The following is a 24,434-nucleotide window of genomic DNA, read 5'->3' on the forward strand; positions in this document are numbered from 1 at the left end:
CTTGCCATCTCTTCTCTCCTCAAGATTTCTACGGATGTGGGCTGTGTTTGTGATGAAACCTGTTGAAGTTTATGCTTGCCCGCGAGGCTGATTCATTGCCATCTGCCCCATCACATCCTTCCGTGCTGGGGAGCTCGAACCTCCCGTGACCTCTTCCTCCCGCCTGGACCACCGTGCCAGATGCTGCCAGTCGGTTGTGTGGGGTCACGGATGGGCAGGTTGTGGCATAAAGTGAAAGGGGTGGGTCTGCTAATGAGGCTTACGTTGCTTATACTTTATAGCAAACTTCTAATAATTTTAATATGATGAAGTATTGCAGTTTCTCTTAATCTGTAGAGAGCAGCTGTATTCATTTTATGTACTTAATTACTTGGGCCATGAAATGCGTTTTTCGCATGATGACAACGGGCATTTGCATTACATTATGCACAGGTAGGTGCAGTTTGCCCATTGCTTCACAGCAGGTTTTATGGCGGTAAGGCGCGTATTGCACTTCATGCATGCAGATCAAACCAAATCATGGGCAGGACTGTATGTTCAGGAACGCCTCAGTAGATGCACCTGCTGTTCAGGGGCAGGGACGGGCATGGATGGCTCTGTCAGCATCTTGGTATGAGATGCCAGAAATGTATCTGACGGCTCAGGCTTGGTAATGGGTACGTGTGATTGCGCTTACATTTTGCTGGAAAAGCTAGTAACTGCTCCCCGTGGCTTAATATCATACAGATTATGTACTCACAGTGACACTAAAACTTTTTGCAGGAGCCAGTCACCGGTGTGCAAATCCAGTAATGCATAAACTGTAGGCTTTCTGGCTTTCTGCTGGCTCCCAATCAGTGCATCGGTTTCAGAGGAATTTAGATAAGAGCTTGGGAGATGCTGTGTGGAATATTGACATCGACTCCAAGAGGTCCTAAGAGTTATTCCACAGGCTTTTGCTGCTCTCTAGAGTGGTCTTCCCAGGATGTGTCCCGGGTCAGTGTAGGCGCCACACCTCTGACGTGAGATGGTTTCTTGGTGGACTGGTTTCCTTAAAGCATGATGGTGCCGGCAGGTTTGGAGTTTTGGAGGAATGATTCTGCTCCTTCTACCTGGAAACAGATAGGGAGAAGATTTGGAGGGAGAAGGAATCAAGCATATTTTCCTAGCCTACAGTTTTAATTCTCTAATTAATTATCATCTAATTATTTAATGCCTTCCACATTAAATTCTAACCTTAACTCTTAATTCCATTGAGGGGGTGGGATTTGTTGGGTTTTCTTTTTCCTTTATTTTCTGTTCTTTTTTTCTTAATCTTTAAAATTTTTTTAGCTGCAAGATTTTAAGCTTTAGATAACAACACTGTGCAAAATGAATTATGTCATTGGAAGCAAGGCAAGTCCACGGTGTTAGTTATCAAACACATAGGATAGATTTGCCAAAGCTTTTGTAACCTTCAAGTATGTGCTGTTTTGTGTGCCGGCTCTCCGCCAACAGCTCCGTGTTATTCACTGGTTGGGATACGTGTGTGCGAGCAAGATCAAGAGCAAGCGTTCATGGCTTTATGAAGCAGAAGTCGAAATAACCAAGTTTCATAGACAAATCAAATGTATGCTTCGCGAGCTTTGCACAAATTATCCTTTCTTCAGGTGAGCTGGTTGATGGAGTTAACGTCACTTGGCAAACAAGGGAAACAAGGAAATTAAAGCCAAAGCTATCTAAATGAGTTTACTTTGACATCTGGGAGTCAGAGGCACGACTAGGAGGAGCGGACACAGCCCCATTGACCTTGCAAAGCAAAGCCAGCTCTTACCTGGTGAGGATTTGGCACTTGAATTTAGTAGCCAACAATCCTACTCTTGGCAACAGATTTATGTAGTGCTTTTCCTTGAAATGATTTTTAAAAGTTCTGGTGGTTTATAAGAGGAGCATACATAGCATAGAAACGTATGAATCTCAAAAGTTGTATTTTTCGTTATTTTTCTGCCTGTGGTCACACTGACAAGTGAAACACGCTCGTGAAACAGGGCCACTTAAAAGCTGTCTCTGCTCTAATTAAAGTTCTCTCTGCAGTCGCTAGCCCTTGCTTTTTGGATCTCTGTGCGGGGAACGTGGCAGGTCCCGTGCGCCTTCCGGACAGGTTCACAGTAGGCTTGAAATTGTGGAGCTCCAGACAAACAAATGAATCTTTAAAACGCCTGCTGCTTTGCTCCAAGCGCAGATCTGCCAGAGTTTGTTGTGAGGATTATTCTTGGAGGGAGAGCAGAAGGGAGCTTCCAAAGCCACTTCGGACAGGAGAGAAGAGTGTTTGTTTTGTGCTTGTTAATCCCTGTTCTGGAAGAGAAACACACACGCACAGAATTGTACTCTGTAAAACTACCGAGCTTTTGAACAAGACTTCTGAATGTGCCATATCATAACTTACCTGTTTACTTTGTTGCTGTTTATCTCTGCAAGAGGAGTAACCAATAAATTATCCTCTGCGGGAGACTCTTGTAATCGTGTCTTTATCTGCTAGCTTACTACAGATGAGCTGCTTTTTCTCAGACAGTGGGAAGACCACATGAACTAGCAGCATTTTTAAGCTAGTCCTGCCTCTATATACGATCAGTAAAGTCTTAGCTAGCAAGCACTGTGCTTTTTGGTAAAACTGAGTATGAAGCAGGTATGTAGCTTAATTTTGTCTTTCAAATTACTGAGGTGAAACTGTTACTATTAGAGTGGATTGGTACTGTGAGATCCTGATTGCTTCTTCAGCTGGCCTCCTGCTCTTGGAAATCTTTTCTGCTATTTGGTTTATTACCATTACCCATTGTTTGGCGCATCGTTGTGTTAGGAACGGCAGCTCTCGCTGGTCAGCTGCACAAAGCGACACAGTGTGAATTTGCAGGTAGGTGAAGAATTGCCTGCCTGCTCCAGGATTTAATACACTCGTCAGTTCTTTGTGGGTGTGTGCAGAAAGGCAGAGAGGAGACTCACAAACTTGTCTCTAGCTGTGTAAAGACAAGTTTGAATGATACCTTGACATAGCATTTACAGCACACTGCGTTATCCATACAACTGTTAAGGTGTGATGTGTTCATAGGACCATCTTTAAGGCCTTCTTTGTGTATCATAAAATGCTACCACTGAAAAGATTAGGATACCATAAACTTATGAAGTTAGTCGTATCTACTTGTGCTAGCTAAGCATACATATTCCAATAATAAATGAACCCAGCAGAACCTAATGCATCATAATTCTTTATCAGGTTCGGGAAGTTTGGCAGCCGTTTTGAATGTGAAAAACGAACATTTCAGATTATATATCAAGCCATATATATAAAGTGTGCTGTTTTAACGCTTTGATCAGTTACCATAAATACTATTTACAGATTATTTCAGCTATCTCAGGTGACACACATTGAAACTGTTACAGGGGTATCCTCGAGACGTTGCTGTCTTTGCTCTGTCCTTTAAGAAGAAGAAAATCAATTTCCCAATTTGGAGTCAACCAAATTCTGCCTGTGAGTCGTGTTCAGAGTCCGCTAAGGTCAAGAGAGGCCTTTGCTTTGTGCTCCCTGGATTTCAAATCAGGCCCAGGTACACCTCTACTTTCTAGGATGTTTTGTTTATAAGGGGTGCTGCAGGAGGAAAGGCTTTTAAACATCATTACCATCCGTGGTTTTTGGAAGAGCATTAATGCATGTCTATTAACAGAACAAAACAAAAATGGTGCCACATGGGGAACAGGGAACATAAGCGAATATTCATCTTCCAGGGTATTTTGCCGTGAGGACAGTTACGTTACAGGATAAAACCAATAGATTTTCCTGTGTAAACAATTCCACTCTCCCTGTCTCTCAGTAGGCACGAGGCTGGCTGCAGGAGGGGGAAGAGCCTTTCCCTTAGCTTTTACAACTTCACTCTGAAATAAGGCAGTTGCGTATATGTAGGGAGGTACAGTGGATTTAAAATGTCACTTCTCACTACAGTGAGTTTGTCTAAATGGGGACATTCAGAAGCATTAAAGTGGAAACTAACTACGTGGGTGTAAAGTTGATGAACATAAATCAGTAGGTTAATCCTCGGGTAGGTATGCTCTTTCAAATGAAAAGTTTGCTGTAACTGAGTCGTCCTACACGCACGGACCTCCCGCCTACAGATGATTCACTTGCTATTTCTGGAGAGTTTGTGTATAGACTTGGCGTGACATAAGTCCAGGCTGGTGTGAATTACAGTATATGTAAGAATAAAGGTGATGCAATTCAACCTTTGTCTTGTCTTGAGCCGTACCTTTTTCTGCCCCGCGTCGTGTTGCACGGAATCAGGCCTTGAATATGTTTGGGGAGCTGCTGCATTTGTATGTTGGCATTTTCATTGCCTGGTTGCTGGCTTGTCAGGCAAACAGCGTCTGCTGGAGTGAAGTGGAGCCTGCAGTTGATGTGCTTTACCGCTGATATACTTAAGGGAGGCAAGGCCTGAAATTTCATTGTGGGTTGATAGAGCAGGTGTATGTACCCTAAATAAGCACAGGGGAGATTAAAGGATGGAAACTTTTCTCCGTGAGTAGGAAACCCACGTTTAATTGAACTGGAGCTCCTTGGTACCTGACAAACATGGAAAAAATCTCCAGCCATGTATTAGCTTTCCTTTACTGCACGCTTTGTTATTTTGTTTTTCTTTGACTGTTAGTTAGTTTCAAAACTTAGTAGCACTTTAAATACGAAATTTAATAGCAAAGAATGATGGTGAAGTTGGGGGAACGTGCAATGCAGAAATAAATAACGGTCATATTTAATCACATTAGTGGCAGCAGGCTACACGCTGTTCCACACATAGACAAATCATTCTTACAGATCTTTAAAATAGCCTCTTTCTGGAATTCAGGGGTTTTTTTAGTGGAATTAAGCTCACCATGTGAAAGATCCCCCACAGCAGTTAGAAAGATTTATGTCTGGGACTGTATTGCACACCAACCTTATGAGGATGTGAGCGTGCGTAAAAATCTTTAAAGTTCTCACTGGAAAGCTTTACAGAAGAAAGGTCGCTTTGAAGGGAGAATTTATAGGTGGAACGAGAGGCTGTCTGGAAGCCGAAAAAGAGAGCGTGCTGAGAAGGTGGTACAGGAGAAGCTGCAACAGTGGCCGAGGGAAACATTTCATGGGTTTTCTAGAGCGGTGATTTATGACAGAGTAAAGATAGTGTCCAAATGGAGGTGACACTGAGTGGATTTCATCTTCGAGAGCTTGCACAGTGTTGTAAGACTTTCTATGTCCTTCCAGTTATGTAAAGAGCAGCCTCGGCAAAAGGCTCTTGGATGTCCCCAGTTAGGTACAATTTTTTTTAAGCTGCCCTACACCATTAGGCATCAGTGCAAACTTGATTTCTGATACAAATCCTTTGATGGAAAATTTGTATTTGCTCGCCAAAAAGGACTGCCACAAAGCGGGAGAAAGTTTTATGTGCATAACCAGCAAGAGAGAGTGGTGAGCATTTGCACGTGCTCTCTCTCTTCCTCTAAATACATTTAATGCTGTAAAAATATAATAAATTATGGAAATCCAAAGACTTTCTTTGGTTCAGAAATCTTTTTAATTATCTGCAATCCTGTATACAACCATCAGAAAAGAAATCAGTATTCAGGAAGTTATGTCTGGTGAAGGCAGAGTGCTGAATTTGTATGTTCTGCAACTTCCTTACAAAGAGGAGAGAGATACCGGCAAAATGCAAAGTTAAATTCACTCTGGGTATCAGTGGTCACTCATATGTAAGCGAATTTTGCCTTCCATCTCCCTCTTTCTCAGGAGGTACGTGCCTCTAATCACGTGGTTCTGATTTTCTCTTGCTTACATTCATGAAAATACAGCAATTTGTGATTTTTCTCCTCACTCTTACGTTTATTTCTACTTTCATTTGTTGTTGCATTTGTTTGGTCTTAGCTAATTATAATTTTTTGTTACAGACTCAAATTTTTATGTACGCATTTTCCAAGAGAGCGAGTGTTGTTCCAAAAGACCTTTGTGTAAAAAGTCCTGGACTCTTCCTCAGTGCTTTCTATTTTTAAGCTGACATCATTTCTGCTTAAGAAAGAAAGCGAATAACTCTTCTGGCAAGTACGGCAGTGCTTTCACTGTGCACTTTAATGTCCATCATATAAGGAGTAAAGATAGCAATGATGGCTCCGGGTGTGTGCAGAGAGGCCGAGATACCTCAGCCTTTTCCGTGCACCTTTAAGGGAGTGTTTCATGGTTTTCTCTTCCTGGGGCTCTGCACTGGAAAAGGATCTCTCTCTCTTTTATAACACAACTTTTTGGAAGACATTTCCTTTTTTTATTTGCTTTGCAAACAGTCTTAATTTGCTTATGATCACTTTGTAATTTCTGTTTTCAGAGAAGATCATTAAATGTAAGACATTTTAAGTATAGGATAGGACTAGTGGGAGTAGCAGGACTAGTAGTAGGACTAGTCAAGGCACTCGGTACATGTACAGGAATGACACGGTTAAATCTCTCCTCACTGCTCTGAAAAAAAGCACATCCTGATGTTGTATTTAGTGACTCTGTATGTGATGAATGGTGCCATAAAGCTCTCTGTTGTGGTAAATTGCTTGACAACACTGAAATTAGGAGATATGTTTTATTATCTAATGTCTGCCTGAACACATAACATAAAAAATGAATAAAATTGGGGGAGGAAATCACTGTTATCTGATACATGAATATTTATAGAGATATTTTCAGTGAACAATTAATTTTGCAGATTTTGAAGCTAGAGGCTTAAGCCCTGGCTCGAACAGTTTGCCTTCCTACGATTGCTTTATTTTTGAACCATATTTTTATTTTTAAACTGTCAGGTGAGGTGCCAAAATCCAATGGCATTCGAGGGTCTGTGTAAGCCATGAATGCTGAATATTTTCTATCTGACAACTCCAGACAGACAAGCATTTCCCTGACTCCCTGATACTCAGCATGTCTTGGAGCAAGTTGATGTGAATGTTGTGCTTCATGCATTATTACATGCCTGGTTTATCCCTGCTCACTGACCTGGTCTTTCTCTCTCTCTCTTTTCTCCACCCCCTCCCCGCTCCCGCGGTGTAGCTTTCACTCCCGGAGGAACAGAATGAAGTAACGAGAAACGGCTGTGAATCCAAGGAACTGGTCTACCTTGTACAGATCTCTTGTCAGGTAAATGCCATATTTTCTCCCCCTACCTCATTTTGCAGGCTGTATTGCGTTATGTTTGGCAACACAGCCTCGTAATATTTTGATATGACGCTTTTCTGCGGCACGTGTGGTTTCTTCCACTTCTTCACTGGCTCGGTCCTCCAAAGGATGCTGTCTGTGGTACTGCGACCAGCTAATTTTAAGAAAAGGAGCATGGAGGGGAGAAAAAGGAGTCTGTTAAGCAAATAATCCTCGCTATAGTTTGTGCAGAGCTGCATGATGATTAGCCTACAGACACAAGCGTGCATGCTTAGACTACGCGTACGTATGCCTGTCGGTTGTGGGGGGAGTGTGCATTGACACACGGACGCACCAGATACATAAACAGAGGAAGTACGTGAGGGAGAATGCCGGCCAGTATTTTTGTTGATCAAGGCGTGCTGCTGGCAGCCGGGAGATGGGGATTCTTGGTCTGTTCCCAGTTATGTCTCCAGACATCTGGTATGAAATTCTTTCACTGCCTCTGCTACTGTGGTATCAAAATGCTTTGGGCAGATAAATCTGCCGCTTTGTACCACTGATTCCCCGTCTCCTAATACGGGGATAGTGACTTTGTAAAATGCTACATAATAGGTTATGTTGAATGAAATTGTTGTTTGTAGGAGACACATTGCATTGACAAATTCAACTGAGAGTTAATACCTGCGTTTGGTCATTTTTCTGGTCTTAACATAGCAGATCTTTTCATGATTCATCTCGGCACTTCTTGAGCGTCCATCTTATCAATCTATGCTGAACATTTATGGGAATCACTGTGGCGTCTGTCTCTCTTTTTAAAGCTCTTCATGTGATTCTGCTGACATTTCTCAGGTACTAAAAGGACGTGTATGGAATAGGCACACCTGTGTTGCCTACATGTGAATTGTGTGTGGGGTAGGGAAGTATTTGCTGTCGGATTGTACCAGCGTAGCGGCATTAGTACACACAGAGACAGGTTGTGAATTAGCAGTGTACCTGCTCTTCTGCCCTGACTCTGTGTGCACACTGGTGTAGTGTGTTCAGAGAGAGCTGAGGAGCAAAGCATCCTGCTCTGTTTTGAAGGAGGAGCTTGGCACAAGCGGAGCTACAGCAGTGTAGTTAGTGTGATAGAAACACACAGAATAATTCCTCTCTGTTGTCAGCTCTTACAATGCAAGTACGCACATGCACAATGTATAAATACATGTATATATAAACAGTGCTCTTGGGAGAGGGGAGAGAGGCTGAAAGTGAGCATCTCTTAAAACTGCCTGTGTTTGGGCATTTTGCTAGTACTGTTCTAACCCAGCTGTAGCCAGTTTCATACAAAATAATCACTTTTCAGAAAAGCAATCCCAGCTAACAAGCAGCACAGCAAAATTTAATGGTGGACAAATGTCTGTGTCCCAGCCAAGAGCAGTACAGTGACTGAGAGCACGATTTTTTAGGGGACCTAAGGAAATTGAAATTTTGATATGTTTTGAGTCCTCACGTCGGGGACTGCATTCGCAGTGCTTAATGCAGAGATGAACCTTGTATTCTTTCCTGGCTATTTCAGGTGGGCCTATAGAAATGCCAATATTTTATAGAACAGTTTTTCTCTAACCCTGAAGCATACCACTTCTGATCTTTCTATCTACCTTACTGACATCTCTAAAGAGTAACAGGACACCTTCAGGGATAATTGTGTCCTTAAACCCTGCAGAATATGTTCGTGGAGGGGCAAGCCCCAGGAGTAGCAAGTAGCCGGTGCATAGCATGCAAGGCATTGATGGTGCAGTGATTGGAGTGAGCCCAGCTGTCCAGCAGCTTGTCCGACACTTCTGTCAGACTCACGGATGCTTTGCAGGGATGCTTCTGAGAATACAGTGCAGAGATTTGATTTGTGTGGGGACAGTGTGGTGAATTCTGTGCCTTGGCTAAGGAAGATGCTGCAGCAAGACTTAACTGAGCTGCTGGCCGACAGATCCAGAGGCTGTGAGCCATACTCAACTGCTGAGAACTTCTGTTACCTTCTTTTTCAGTGTTACTAAGCTAAAATGAAACCACTGGGAGTTGACCTCATCACTTTAAAGGATGGGCATAGAACCAGTCACCTTTTCTTTTCTTTCTTTTTTTTTTTTTTAAGTAATCCTTCTGGCTAGCTAGAATTGCTCCCCACCCCAAGTCTGTGATTCACCTCTCACGTGTTAGTCTATGTCGCTGTCTCTCAGATACGTACAAAGCTGAGAAACTTGTGGCATCTGGATTCAATGAGTGGAAAGGCATGGAAAGGAGCTGCACAGCTGAGCATCATTTCTACCGTGGAGATACTTCACCCCTGACATCTCATGGCCTCTCCTAATGTCCAGGGAAAGATTCCATGCTGTCACGCGTTGGATACCAGCGGTGTCTGGATGGGTTTGGCTCCGCTTTAGAACTGAATGGGAGGTGTGAAATAGCTCATGGAATGATAGTGCAGTGGGGAGAGATTTTGGCAGGACGCATCTGTATCAGGCCAAAAATATTGAAGGAGGGAGGAAAAAAGCCTGTAAAGCAAATTTCACTTTGCTTGCCTTTTGGATATGCTACTAGCGTTGGTGTTCAGCCTACTGCAGCAGCTTGCAAAAATCTCCTTGATTTCTCAGATGGACACAGAGAAAAAGAATTCTGATAATTAAGGCTAAACCCATATAAATTTGCAAGCTTTAAGATATTTGTGATTTGTTGCAAAAACAGATAGCATGGAGAAGAGCAAGGGCATTTGGCCGTCCTGGCAATTTTAGATTACGGACCTTAGAGAAATAAGCTAAAAAAACTAGCTTTGGGGTTGAATGCATTATACTGCTGTGCCTTGCCCGGTTTGGCCTGTGCAGATACAATCTGTGTGTTGTGTGGTCCATAAAAAGACATTTATTTAGTCATTTCACTCTGTAGCAGACAACAAAACCAAAGCTTTTGAACATTAGACTTTTAAAACATCCAGCTTAGTCTTAGCTGTGTTTGGCAAACTACAGTTCAGCACTTACACTAAAGAAATTCTATCCCGTTCTTTCCCATCTATAAGTATAATTTTAGTGGTGTAAAGAGAATTATTGTTTGATGCCTATTTTGCAAAACCTTCCCAGATAAGGTTTGAAAAAAAATGGGGTTTGGAGTTGTATTTGTGACACATTTCTGCTGCAAGTCAGCTTGTGAAATACAAGCTTTGTGTGAGGTTCAGAGGGTTTTTTTTTAAGTCTCTATTCAGTTTTTCTTCTACTTAAAGACCTCAAAAAATTAATCCAGTTTATTAGCTCTTAAGAAGAAGTGCGAATATATAGAGAGCCGTTCCAAGTGTTTCTGAAAAGTGGAAAGATAGGATTCTTCTTTTGATTTCTTTGAACAAATTTTAAGCATGAAAACTAGCAAATGACAAATGTAGGGTTTTGAATCTTATTGGAAAGAGCTGATGATGGGGGGGGTTGTTTTGTTTTGTTTTGTTTTTTAGAGCAATGCAGGTGGGTTTTCCTTTTTTCCAAGTAAGATTGCACTGTTTAACTTTTACTCGTTTCTAGAAGATTGCTTTCAGGACATGTACAGTTACTGCTGTTGAAAGATTGCTATCGTTAAAATAAATGCAAAGAAAATCCCTTTCTATGATAAAAGAAGAGATGGATGGATGAATGAATGAATGGAAAGAAGACTTCTGTAAACAATCTACAAATGCTTGGAATCTGAGGAAAGATGTTTGGGAAAAGGAATAGTGTTTGGAGTTTGCACTTTCCCAGAGTGCAGACAGTATGCCACGTGCATTTTTGCTAGGGAGGAAGATGTCTCTGAAGAATGCTAGAGACTGTTTTTTGCGTAAGGAAACAGAGGAGGATAAAATCCTGGGAGAGGTGGTGTGAGGACTGTAGCTGTGAACCTCTGAACTCTGTAGACAGTAATTGCAAGCCTTAACAATAAGCGTGGTCCTTAAAGGACCACAGGGAATGTCTGAAACCTTTATGAGTTTATGCTGTACCTGTAGGCTGTGAAGGTCCATTGACAGTGTTTGCAATCCTTGCTAAGTTCCACGGGGATAAGCAAAGAATTTACAAGATCTGCAACACATTTAAAAGGGGTTACTATGTGTGTTGGCAATAAATCAACAAAAGTAAGAGCCTGCAAAAAGGTTGAAATAGGCTAATCCATCCAGCATGTTTTGTCGAGTTGTAAAGCAGGCTGAATATCTGCCTTTCTAATGTTTTTGGATTTGTTTGTGTGACATTACAAGCAGCAACTACCTGCATATGTATTTAAGTATTATAACATAAGAATGGCTAATCTAAGCTTTTCTTTTGAAAAATGAAAGAAAAATAAAAAGCATGCAACACTAATTACAATGTGAGATTTGCGGTATTTCTACACTACAAACATCCTTTTTTTGTGAAATTTTGAATGGCAAGGAGAGAGCAAGAGATGGGTTGTAAAAATGTTCGAGTTCTAAGGGAGACCTTAAAGTCTAGCCATCTCTTGTGGTTTTTGTTGTTCGTTTTCATTATCACAGGTAGGTTGTTGAAACAGAAATGACAGGCAGTAGAAAACAGAAATGTCAGACCACGCAAGCATGAGTGACGTTCAAAATCATCTTAGGACTAGATCTCATGGCAGACCCTTAAACACAGACTGGCTGTTGTGATCTCAGAACCGAGCCACGCTACCTTCTCTGTTTCCTACTTTTCATGGGATAATGCCAACGTCCTGCAAAGGAAGCCTCTTTCTGCTGCAACTAAGGTAGATTTCTAAGGCTGTTCTCAAAGCAGGAAGCTCACATGGTCCAAGCATGGGTTTTCTCCATTTTTCTGCTCACATTTGCAGACCCCACACTGGCAGCAAGTTGAGCCACGTGGCTTTGTTGTACAGGATGCACAGTACTTTGCCCTGTTCCTGTTTTTTGTTCAAGGCAGCCATTGCTGTCTGTGCTGTGTTCATTTTGATTGATAGAATAAGGTCTCTGATGTACTAGATGAAGGCATTTACGCAAATCTATGCCACTTGTATCTCCCAGCTCTGCCTTGCAGGAGATTCAAGCCTGGTATCTTCTGTTTGAAGAACAGTATTTGCAAAACTCTGAAGGCAACCCCATCCAGCGTTCCACAGCTGGAAGCGTGGTTGCAATAATAAGTGCTTCAAGGGCAGCGGAGAGAATGCCAGGAAAAAATGGGATCCAAGTAGGAAGAACAGACAGGACTCCCCATCCTGGGTGGTTTGTGGGGAGAGGAGCGTGGAATATATTTTCACAGAAGCAAATGTCTTACTCAGACTACTAAAGTATGGTTTGCTGGTTCTGTCTGCCTGTGATAGTCCATACTAAAAACCACAAATTGCTTGCAGTAGGATTTTTGAGTCAAACATTCGAAAACCTTTTGTATGATTGTTTTTTGTCTTGAAGGCTTGTTCTTTAATATATTAATAGTTTAGTCTTGTGTGATTGAAGCTCAAACACCTAGAGAACAGTTACTGAGTAAGTGCTACTAACATTCCTCCTGTGAAAAGCTACAGTTCTTTAAACAGATGACTCTAAGGGACAGATTCTCACACACACATATATACTTGTGTGTGTTTTATATAAGTATAAAAAAAAACCCGAGAGGAAAGCTGGTCTCATCTTTGTTAATGGGATATATCTATGTGGAGCATCCAAGCTGGATCCTACCCAGTGCAAAATCTGTTTTCAGAATATGTGTTAACCTGCTTCTCCTTTCTTAATATAGAATTTTCTGCCTTTGTTGTTTAAAAAAGACTTTGCTAAACAAAAGCAGTTACTGTGTCCTTTTATTGAATAGTTAATTCAGGTAAAGTTTCACATTATGCTTATTGCAGTCTGGCTGCAGCCTCCTGCCCCTACCCATGCATTCTCACCCCCCTCTTCCACCTGAGGGCTAGTGTCCATGTAGCTGCTGGATGAGTCCTACCAGGGATGAAAACAAAATCCACCCCATGGGTGGCGGAATACTTCAGTGGTGGTGCAGCTAAAGTGAAGCAGGTGTAAAATGAACATGCACCGAACTGCAAGGGTACGCTCTGATTTGGTAGCGCGCTAGGTGCTTTTTGCAAACTGCATATAGGGACCCTCAGTATGTCTTAAAGCTTTGTCTGCTCAGAAGGGCTCAGGAAAGTTGCTCTGGTTTAAAATGCATTAAAATGCTGGTCACCGTCATGGCCTTTCCCCCCTAGCTTGTTTTCTGTACTTCTTTTCTGACACTTGGTACCACTTGCCTAAAGATGACTGCAACAAAATGCCTAGAGAAATGTAACTTCCACTGACAAGTTTGCCCATGAGAGTTAGGTACCTCACATGTTTGCAAGTTTTGGAAAATCCCTGTTGTGCTACTGGGTGTTTATTTGTAAGCCCCCCCAAACTTTTTAAAACCTGACCGTAGGCCTTTATGGATTGAATTGTTTTCGCCTATCCTTCCAGATGTTAACAAATGTTGAAACCTCTGTCCTAAGCATTTCTCGGGTGAGGAGGGCTGTTTTACGTTAGTTAAAAGAAAGCAGCTAAAATCCTTTTTTCTACAATGCTAATCCATCACTTGATGTTCTGTGCTTGAATGGTTGATCTTAGGTCATATACTACACGCCTTCTGCTCTCAACAGCGATAAATAAAAATGAAGTGACAATAGTAATGTGGATTAATAAAGAATGTATGAAGCTGGCAAGCAGCCTGAAAAGTGCTCTTGGGCTGTGTTCAAAGCTCAGGCGATGCCAAAGCGCTGCCAAGGTGTAGTGTCTTTGAAAAACTTGGGTCTGTTCCAGGCTTTTCAAAAGTAAACTAGCATCTGTAGGGAAGAGAGAAGGTATTGAATTGCATTAGAAGCCTTTAAGAGCTGCATAATTAACATCTATTACTCTGTAGCTGTTGCGATAATACTAAAGGATAAATTCATTCATTAATTAGGATAATAATCATTAAGGACAAGGATATGACTGACTGTTTTTTGGAGTTTTGCTGCGAAACACTGATTTGGGTAGGGCAGCCCTCAGCATCAAACAGGATTAACACTGTGGTGTGCTGTGTCCTTTTCCTTTTTTAAAAGTGTATTGCACCACACCCTCTGTTCACCGTGGGATTTGTATGTAGCTCTGCGATTGTTAATTCACACGAGTGGTTCAGACATGCAACAGTGGAAGCAGCAGTTTTGAGGTGAAGAGGATTTTTGTCCGGTTGTCTTTGCTGCCTTTTATTCTGAAGCGTACAGTCAGGCAGTCGGCAGGGTGTCTGCACTGGGATCTAGGAGATGCACCAGCAGGAAGACTTCCAAGAGTTGTGCCATTTGCTTGCTTTGGCCATTTGCAGTATATTTGTGCTCTTTGGGACTGTGGAATGGAAATACAGAAGTTAGCTGTTGTCTTCTGTGCTGCACAGGAGGAGGTAATGAATCCAGGAGCAGCATTGCACTGACCTACAGCGGCATCCGTGTGTCATCGGGGCTCTGGGGTTTCATTGCCCAGCTGATGGGACTTGTCCTTCACTCCATTCCCAGACACAGAGCAGATTCAATACCCTTGTGTGTAAATCTATCCACTGGTAACAAGAGATGAAAAATGATTGTAGTTCTTAAACTTTGGTATTTAATTTCTCCATTCATGGCGCTCTGATTTTTTCTCTATTTAAATACGTATTGTGAAGGAAACGGGGTCAGCATGGTCCTTTCTTGTTCTTGACTCTGGATGCTTGAGATGCAGTAACAGGGTTCTAGCTGTGCATGGATTTTGAACCGAATGATTTATTTCTTGAGCGACGCTACAGAGAGAAATGCTGTCATGGAACTGCTTGTGCTAAAGCACATTCCTTCAGCAGCTGCAAATTTAGGTGCATTTGAAGCTGTCCCTTCAGTATACCAAAGATAGAGGCTTGCTGTGCTCTCTGTTAATGGCTTCCACAATAAGCTCTAGTGAAGAAACGGTCTGGTGAATTTATTTGAGGGTGTTTTTTACTGGGGAAAGAGGGTATCTGAAAGTGATCGCCGCAAGACAGCAGCCTACCAGTTCATCAGACTTGCATCAGACTGAGCTGCTGGGCAGTTACTTGTGAAAGGGAACAGTGAGTGATATATGGCAACAGCTGCTTTCATGTGCTCTTCAGATGTTTTTCTGTGATGGAAACCTACCCGCTGAAGGGAATGGTTGGTGTAGCCCTGGTCTAGGAGGGGATGATGAGCAAGAGGGAAAATTATTTCTCAGAATAAAATGCAGTATCACATGAATGTGCTGCCATGAAAGTTTTTTTAAGCAACAGAAGCTTTTACAACTGTATCGTAGTTAATGTTGTGTCCTTTGGGCATTTTGCCTTCAGAAAGCAAGCTCTGAATTAGAGAGATCAATCTTCTTGTGTCCAAATTGTATTCTACTTAGCTCTGAAGCAAAAGTGAAAATCACTGTTGAAATCTAAGAGGACAGGATAGCGATTATGGTTTCTTTCTGCAAGTGATGCATTTTGGCAGGGCTTCTGATTGTCATGTGGTGCTTTGTAGACAAGGCTGGGCCCGGCCACAAATTGAAGAGGACAGTTGGCTTTATTCTGAAGAGACATTGAATCCTGCCCCATAACTAAGCAAGTGTGAATGCATTGCAGAGGAGCAGTTTGTCTACAATTCTACTTGTTTTACAACGTCTCCAAGAGCTGAGCTTGGTTCAAATCCAAAATAAGAGGAGGATTGTGGTGGATGTTCCTGTTTTTCTTAGCCGCCTTGATGTTTATTCCTTACAGAGAAGTTTAACATGCATGCATTTGTAATAGCAATATTACAGTGCCTGTTTACTTGGGAGAGTTGACAGCCCTTTGGGACAGATAGTCCAAAGCATTTTAATCCAGTATCATCCTCCGCAGGCTGCAAAGTTTCTTTGATCAACAAGTAATGTTAGATGTTAGGTGGCTAAGCAAGCATCAGGAGAAAGACAAGGTGCGCAGTTATGATGCCTCAAACCTAAACAGCTTGCATGTAGATAAAGTTCATAGGCCTTGGAAGAGCATCTGCCCTTCCAAACAACAGATTGGACGTAAAATGTAGGACAAGCAGGTTAGTAAAGACTACTTAAAAAAAGGCACTCTCAGAGCACAGAAACCACATCAAAATACGTAGCATGTGTGTAAAGATGCTTTAGGAGTAAATCAAAGATACGTCATCTTCGTTGTTTGTAGCAAATATTTACTGTCACTGAACAAAGTGGCAAAACTCTCAATTTGGAAAGTTTTCAAAGTTACGCCCTACCAGTTACGCTGAGTGCACCTTGTTTAGTTAAACTCTGATATTCTAAAGAAAATTCGTAATTGAGTTGCTTTTGGTAATAAAAACACTGAAGCGTTAAATGCCTTTGTCTTCCTCAATAACTAGAGGCGCGTTGCCCAACTGGATTTATAACTGACTGTACGTTAAATTAAAAATAAGTTTTGTTTTAGAGGAATTGGTGACAGAATTCTCAGGGGGAACATGATTGAGCTTGTTCCTTAAATTTTTGTATTCATTAGGGCTTTCCTAGAGTTACAGAGCAGGTCTGTGCCCCGAGTTTGCTAAAAACCATCAAGCAGGTGTTTCTTGTGTGATAAACTGACCTAGTTCAGCGAATGCCGAGGTCCCAACTCGTTGAGCAAGATTTACACTTGAAGTGTGAAACAACTCGGAATCAGTTCATCGTAGACCTGCTGTGAATTCCTGAGTTCTCCGCTTCCTTGGCAGGGGCTGGCAGCTTCCAAACTTCAAAAGCTGCGAATGTGCAGGCGGGCTGTGGGATGTAGGCATTAAGCACAATTGCAAACGGATATTGTTAGAGACTGTAGAGCAAGTTTGCAATCAAGGGCTCAGGCTTTGACAGATAAGAAGGAACTGACTTTCTGTTTTTCTAACGATGCATTTTTTAACTGAGCTGTTGTTTTATAATACTGTATTTATTTCAAACTTTGTGGTTTACCTTTTTAAAAGACCCCATTAGGGATATTAGATATTAAAGATGGCCTGTCTTAAATGTTTCATCTCCTGGGTCTTGGCACCGCTTTTCAGTGTTTCTTCTTAAAACTGATGCATGCAGCTGCCAAAAAAGCAGCTATTTTTCCATTTTGGCGACAGCTCCAGCTCTGTTAACAAAACTTCTCCAAAGCTGCTTCCGTTTCTTGTGCTTTCTAAATAATGTTTCACCCTTCTAACCTCTTTCCTTGAGTTTTGGTCAGCTACATCTTTAACCTACCTGCTTGCATACCTTTTTCCTTGAAATGTTCATGTCTTTTATCTCTGTAACCCTACCCAAAGGAGTAGGAGTAGGCAGAGATGTTCCCTCTGACATCCCCTGATAAATTTGGGGGGGGTGGAAGGGGAACGGACTGGAGGAGCGGCCAAGCTGACACGTGTCCTCAGGAAGGAGCATCTCTGACTGCCGCTCTTGGAGGGTGGGCCACTGGCCTGGCCCAGCAGGGCATTTCTTATGATCTTAGTGATATTTTCCAAATACCGTTAACATTTTCTGCTTCATTGTGGGGTGTCAAGATAAATGGGTTTGTAATGGAAGTAGTGCCAGGTACAGCATGTTTTTAATTATTTCCATGCTTCTAAGTTTCTGTGATTTTGTAAATGATGTGGTAGATGTGTGTCCTGTTGCGTAGCAACCATAACTGGGGTTATGGGGTTTTTTTCCAAACAAAGTTTATTGGGTTTGGACCTACAAAATCTTTTCTTCCTGGCAATTAGTTTTAACAAAAACATGCCTATGTGCTTTGGGCACTTTTTTAAAAAAAAAAAAAAATTAAAAAAATCAGCTGTTTGCTTCGGTGCTGTGCCCAAGAAATGAGACTTAAGAAAATTGAGATCTGTATCTGCCTAAGCTACTGTTGCTGCAGCTAACCTCAGGCAAGTAATTTTGAAAGTTTGTTTTGTTTTGTTTTACTAACCTCAGGCAAGTAATTTTCAAAGGGTTTTTTGTTTGGTTTGTTTTAAAGGATAGCAGTGCTTGCTTACTTTGATGAAACATTTTCTTCTCTGTGGTTAAGTGCTGAGTAGATTATAGCACATTTGGGGCACAGGGTAAAGAGGGTGTTGTATTTAAATATATGCAATGTCCATATAATCATTTGTAAATGTATATGCTTTCACTCATTGTCTTGCTACCTGTAGGATGGTAGAATTTTAGTTTGCGTTACTTAGCAGTTAGTCTATTAGTGGCTTCGAAGTATTTCCTTTGTGGCTGTAAGCTCATGTTGGGTTATTACTTTAATTTTCTGAAGTGTAGAAAAGCAGTCCCCCGTGCTGTGGCCGCCCTCCCCTTCACCCCTGTGTGTCTCTGTGACCTGTTGCTCTTACGGTATAATTTTACTAGAGAGATGATTGATATTGAATTGTTTAAATTATAACATGTCAGGAGAGCAGGGAATTTCATTCACATGTTGAGAGTTGTAAATCCTGTTTCAAGTTCATTGGGTGTCTGCACGCCTGCCGTTCAGAAACAGACTTTCTTGTGGGAGGAAAAATGGTTGTTACGATTTCAAATGCCGTACGCATGGTATGTTTGTGTTAGGTCTTCGTAGCGTGCCCGTATTTCCCTGTACCTGTACAAAACCAATTGACACCAAAGCCTGAGCCAAATATTTGCCCGCTGTCTGGATGCTTCTGGCAAAGCTGCTCTTCTGAGTGATGGAGAAGCCACTGGAAGGTCATGGCTTATTTCAGCTTAGCACTCAGAAAGTTGCATATTCCTAATTGTGGTGAGTTTCCAAAATAATACTGCTGTCATTCAGACCAGGCCACGGGCAGCCTTGTGTTGCCACGTGTGTTTTTAGTGTTCTATCTGTAATTGGAATCAGGGAGCACAAGGAAGTATAATTTTTAGAGGAGAAAAGCTGCAGTGGTTTCCATTAAAATCTCTTTTTTCCAGCTGATTGCAATTAATTGATAATAAACTGATAATTAATGCTGAAAGAGATTAATTTCTTCTGTGGAATAAGGCTATTAAGGATTCACCACATAAAAATACTCAGCTTTCTCCTCTGCATTCTGCCTTGCGGCCTGTCCATGCGTATGTTCCCTTCATCTTGTGATAGTTGGTCACTCATGTGTCCGTTTCCTGTGATTCCAGGTGGAGCTTGGAAGTTTTAGTGTTTTCATCATTCTCACCTTATTTAAAGCTCCCTCCTCCCCATACTTTGTTTTCTTATAAACATACGTACAGCTGCCTGACAGCGGAATGGGTATCACGCTGCAAGCTGTTGATGCTGTCTTCTAAGCCAGGTCAACTCCAGAAGTGAACAGACATCTTCTTGATGTAGCTGTTACTGTGCCGAGCGCTCATCACTGCCCAGCTCTGCCAGCTGAAGGAGTCACGGGAGCAAGCGCTAATGTTTGTTAAGTAAAATTTATGCATTCATCAGTGGGGTTAAGCTAATGCAAATGTCTTCTAGCTTTAGGAAGAGCCATAATGTGAGTGTTCCCTGCCCTGTGGTGTGGGGAGGGAAAGGAGTAAACTCCTGTTGACAAGTAGTACCAGGAGCAATGAAAGCGAGCATCCATCCGTGGCCTCAGGGAGGGACCTGGAAATGTGCTAGCCAAAAAGCCTTACACTGCTGAGCGTACACTTTCATTCAGAAATAAAGTAGCTTTGCAAACTCCCTTTAAGTTTTAAAGATTTATAATTTCCTTAAAGTTATAATAATACACCGGAAGTCATGAAATCATCCAGGACATTTTGGTAAACAGACGTAAGCTTAGATAAAGCCACCTACGGCACCAGTTAAAAACACTTCCTGGGTAAACTCCAAGTGATGGATTTTATCAGTCTTGTTTTCTGTTTTGACTAAATTTCTAAGCCATTTTCCAGTGTGACTTGTAATAGAAAAAGGGCTGAAGGGTCATGCTGGAATAACATACAGAACCCAAGACCCAGACAGCTGTAGAAGTCGCCCACATGGCAGAGTTAAATGCTACTGGTGGATGCTGGCATTTTTCCAGCTATTTAATACGTGGTGTTTTCTTACTGTAGGGTCAAACTGCAGTGACTTTTGCCATATACTTTCATCTCATTTTCTGGTCTCGATCTCCATGTGGACTGGTAAGGTTCATGAGAGCATCCATGTGATTTCTCTCAGGAAACAAGCATTTGAACCAGAGAAGAAAGGTCTATCCCTGTCTCAAAATAAACAAATCTTAGGTGCTACAGAGAAAACATACTCAGACCGTGGGACAGGAAAGTTGTGCGTGCTGGAACTCAGTAGTACCCTGTCTGGCTTGAAGAGACATTGATGGACAAAAAGGAGTCCTATCTGCACAGATGTAGACAGATTCAGCTGGAAATACAGTCTTTTACAAAGCGGGGAGAGGAGATCTGTAAATCTTTATTATAAAACTTGTGTATATCTGTTTTCTAAATGAATTGTATCACAAATACTGACACAGATGAACCTATTCGCTTCTCTAGTGTTAGCTGGATGCCTCCGAGTAAGCCATTGACTGTTCAATGCACAACAGGGGAAGAATTGCTTCTTGCCAGATCCCAAGGGAAAACAGTTAAGTCTACATAAAAATATTCCTGTATGGAACTGGCCTTGAGCTTATGGGAGCCTCTCTTAGAAATGAGTAAAGTTTTTGTACTGGTCAGTTGAAGGATGTAAGAGATGATGGAGCAAAGGTCGGGGTTTTTAACTATGGGAATGAAAATGCAACAGATGTTTTAAAATACCCTCCTCTTAAATTTGCTTTTCCCAGTCCAACAGTAACCAAGCAGTACTGCAATAAGTAATGTCTTTCTGTTAGTAATGAAACAAACCATCACTGAGCTGCAACTGTCATGCTGTGTGTTGGGCTCAGGAAGAAAGGGAACAGGGGGAGATACCGCTGCTCGCTCGAAGTATCACCAAATGAGCTGTGCCTAAGGGAGTATGTAAACATCTCCTGGCTATGGCTGCATGTCGTCCTCCCTAGGCCATTTGACCAGTAGAGCTAAAAATATTGCTCGTGGAGCTGGGGTTCTGAATCCTTGTCCCTCTGAATCTTGTCTCATGCAATGTGAAGCCTGGGTAGCTTTTGATGATCTGCGATCTCCGTATAATGGTTTTACTAATGGAAGGTTCAAATCTCTGGCTCAGTGGAAATTAAATCATCAGTTCAGTAATCTAATCGATTTTTTAGCATGACATTTCTTCTTGCTTTGATAATCGGAAAAAAATAAGAAGCTTTGTGCAGTGTGCTGAAATCTCACCAGTCTTTCATCATACATTTAATCCCACACAGCGTACAAGAGTAAGGGAGAACAGATCGAACTGTAATAAGAGTAGGAATGAGCGCAGATTTTCCATTTTGTGAGAAATTCCATAATTGTCATGATGCTTTTCATTGTGAACGTTTCTGTAAAATGAAATTCCAAAAAATACTTTGATTTTGTTCAAGAGGGATTTTTTAAGTCAGTGGTCAATTTTTCCTTATAAAGATCATGAAACTATTTTATGGCTTTATTGAAATCTTCATCTGAGACTTGATTTTTTTATTTTTATGAAATTTGTCACACCCAGGCTCGTAATTGAAGGTCTGAATCCAGGAAATCACTTGACTGTGTGCTTAACTTCACCTCTATTCTTACGTCCCATTGACATTAATGGGATTTAAGCATGTGCTTCTCTAAATCAGGACCATCAGTAATTAAAGAATAGAAAAGTAATTATTGAATTGGAAAATTAGAGGGCGATCAGAAATTTATTTGAGCAACAATGTGTGGAAATCATTAAGAATGTGAAGACGGCATTTTTGCCTTATGGATATGATGTGCCCGAAGCATCAGTAATGTTTAGCTTTGCTATAAATCACAGTTGACAATATGAGACCAACTTAAGTCACTTACTTGTTTCTACTATTTTATTAATGCTCTAAATTAAAAAGAACCCTTTTGCAAAACCCTTCTGGCACTTTAGAATTTGCAGGAAATGGGAGCAAGATGTACAATTTTTAAATTGATATAGTGAAACATTGTAGTATTTTTGATATTGAATGAGGTCACTGTTGTTTCTGCTGCTTTGGCTGTGCAACTCTGGAAGTCTAGCTGAGAGAATTCAGACTTTACTTTCTTGTGATTTGTACTGGAGGTCTGAGGGGAAGCACTAAATGTTGTCCAGTTCCTTCCTAGATTGCACAATGATTCTTTCCTGTAAAGTTAGTTGCACCCCTTGTAAATATGGCTGCCTTGTTTTTGCTTAAGAATTTGTCGCTCAGGCCCCAAATCTGCAAAGACTTCACTTAATACAACTTTTAGAACAACCTAAAGCAGGTATGCTTTTTGAATTTAGTTATGGCAGACTTAAAACCGTACGTTATCAGGAAATACTCACATTTAGGGTGTTGGGATAACTTTCTGCTGGCTGAAAATTTGTATTATTGCTCCTGAAAGTGTGTTCTGTACTAACACATCATATGCACAGTCATTCTGAATGTGATTGAAGAATGGGCAGCCCCGTTCCCACAAGCATCCTGCAATCCTTTTGCCCAAGAGCCTGAAATCCAGGGCTGTGATTGCAGGCCTTGGGCCGACTTACCTGGGAATGGCGACAGTGGTTCTGGCCTCCAGGCATGTGCACCGCCCCTCTTATGGAGGTTGCTGCTGCTTCCGCAGGGACAGCTCGGCTGGTTGCTTAGCAGCTCTCAAACTGCTGCAGTTTTAAGGTACGGGAGCGGTGGGTTCTGGGTTACCTTTCCGCACCACGCTCGGACTGTGCCGGCTCAGTGCTTGCTCCACGAGTTGTTGTGCAGCACAGGAGGAACCTCCCAGAGAGATGGTGGGGCAAGAAACACCACTGCTGTCATGAGGTAAGCTGTCCCTGCTCATTAATCAACTTCCTTGCTAGCTATTAGTAGCCTCGTTACTGTCATCGTGTAGAATGGGTTTCATCAGAAGCAAGGAGAACGCTGTCCGTATAGTCCGTTCTCTCCGCAGCTGATCCTGCACACCCTGTCACATGGACCAGTAGTTTGCTGACCCCAACTATTCCCGTCTTGTAAATTTAACTCTTACTATCTTAATTCATGATAAAAATAGACTGCAAATCTAGAGTCCAACATTTAAAATTAAAATATCATGGAATTAATGACAGATTTACGATCATTTGACAAATAAGTTTGTTATTTGCGTGGGTAGCGTACGAGATTGTATTGAAAAGTCCTGTTAAGCGCAGGCAGAAGGAAATAAAGGATTGCAGCGATTTCTCGGTCTGTTGTTTCTTACATTGGTGACTAAACCTTGCTCAACTGAAGGTCATACTGGCAACTTATCAAGAGAGCAAGAACCACTTAATTGCAAAAGATGGAGAAGTTGGAAAGGCTGTCATCTTTTTGAAGATCATTAGGCTTGCACTCCTGTTTTTGTTTTTCTCCTTTACTCGAAAAGTAAAATGACATAACTTAGGGGACTTACAAAGCATTTGTGTCTACCCTCTTTGTAGGCTTGTGAAGTACGGGTGATTTCTTGTGACATGAAAGCAGAGTTTATGGGCACAGTACACCGTCTGGAGTTGTCTTAAATAAATTTGACAGAAAATAGCTCGTACGCTGGATTATAGGTTTTGCATTTACGATTGCCTTGCAGGCTTTGGATATTAATATAAAAGTGATGTTTATCACTTTCCTGATAAACAAATGAATATAGCAGAACTGTGATTGGGAAGTCGGAGTAGGCCATGCTTTTTTGTATCCCAGGTGAAGAGGGCATCAGGTGTAGTTCTGACAGCCAGGTACAGCAGATCTGGGATCACGCTTCACAGCTCCTTTCCCCGGCGACGTGTCCTCTCTTACATCATGCATTTCCCTGCTTTCTGTACCGGTTGCCAGGCATCCCTTCATCGCTTTTAATCCTTGGCCCTGCCTTTGCGTGGCCGTGTAACCTGGGGCAATCTTAATTCCTTCCTCTGACATCTTCTTCCGAGTCCTTGCGCTGCTGGCATTGCTATGCTATCGGAGCACCTGGACTTGTACAGCACGGCTAACATCTGTTGCGTGCTTTGTTGTTTTTCTCATCCTTTTGCTAGGGAGACAACTGCGCGTGGAGTGTGAAGCAGTGTGTAATGCTGATAGTTTTTTTTTCTTTTTAAATATGGCCATCCTGTTGCTTTTAGGAAAGAAAGGCTGAAAAAGCGCTTTGCACTTAGAAATAGAAGGTGGGGAAGCTTTGTGGAGGTCCATGGTCACTGAGTCAGTGTCCACATCTGTAAAACAGGAATAGTCTCGTTTTAGGGGCTGCATGGGAGTGTTGAGAGGATTAATGACTGTTCATAAAGTGCTTTGACCTGTAAACTGCTGCATTATTACAACATTTTTATTGATCATAATA

General features: G+C 41.8%; 1 protein-coding gene across 6 annotated transcripts in view; it reads left to right on the plus strand.

The window, feature by feature from the left end:
* ARHGAP32 (Rho GTPase activating protein 32) overlaps positions 1–24,434 on the plus strand; it is a 256,290-nt gene that overhangs the window by 150,794 nt on the left and 81,062 nt on the right. For all 6 annotated transcript variants that reach the window (XM_076358639.1, XM_076358640.1, XM_076358637.1 and 3 more), the window contains one exon: positions 7,058–7,144. In XM_076358639.1, coding sequence (XP_076214754.1) covers positions 7,058–7,144 — 87 coding nt within the window. The remainder of the gene's footprint in view (positions 1–7,057; positions 7,145–24,434) is intronic.

This window comes from Aptenodytes patagonicus, chromosome 23 (assembly GCF_965638725.1).
Source record: "Aptenodytes patagonicus chromosome 23, bAptPat1.pri.cur, whole genome shotgun sequence".
Taxonomy (NCBI): Eukaryota; Metazoa; Chordata; class Aves; order Sphenisciformes; family Spheniscidae; genus Aptenodytes; species Aptenodytes patagonicus.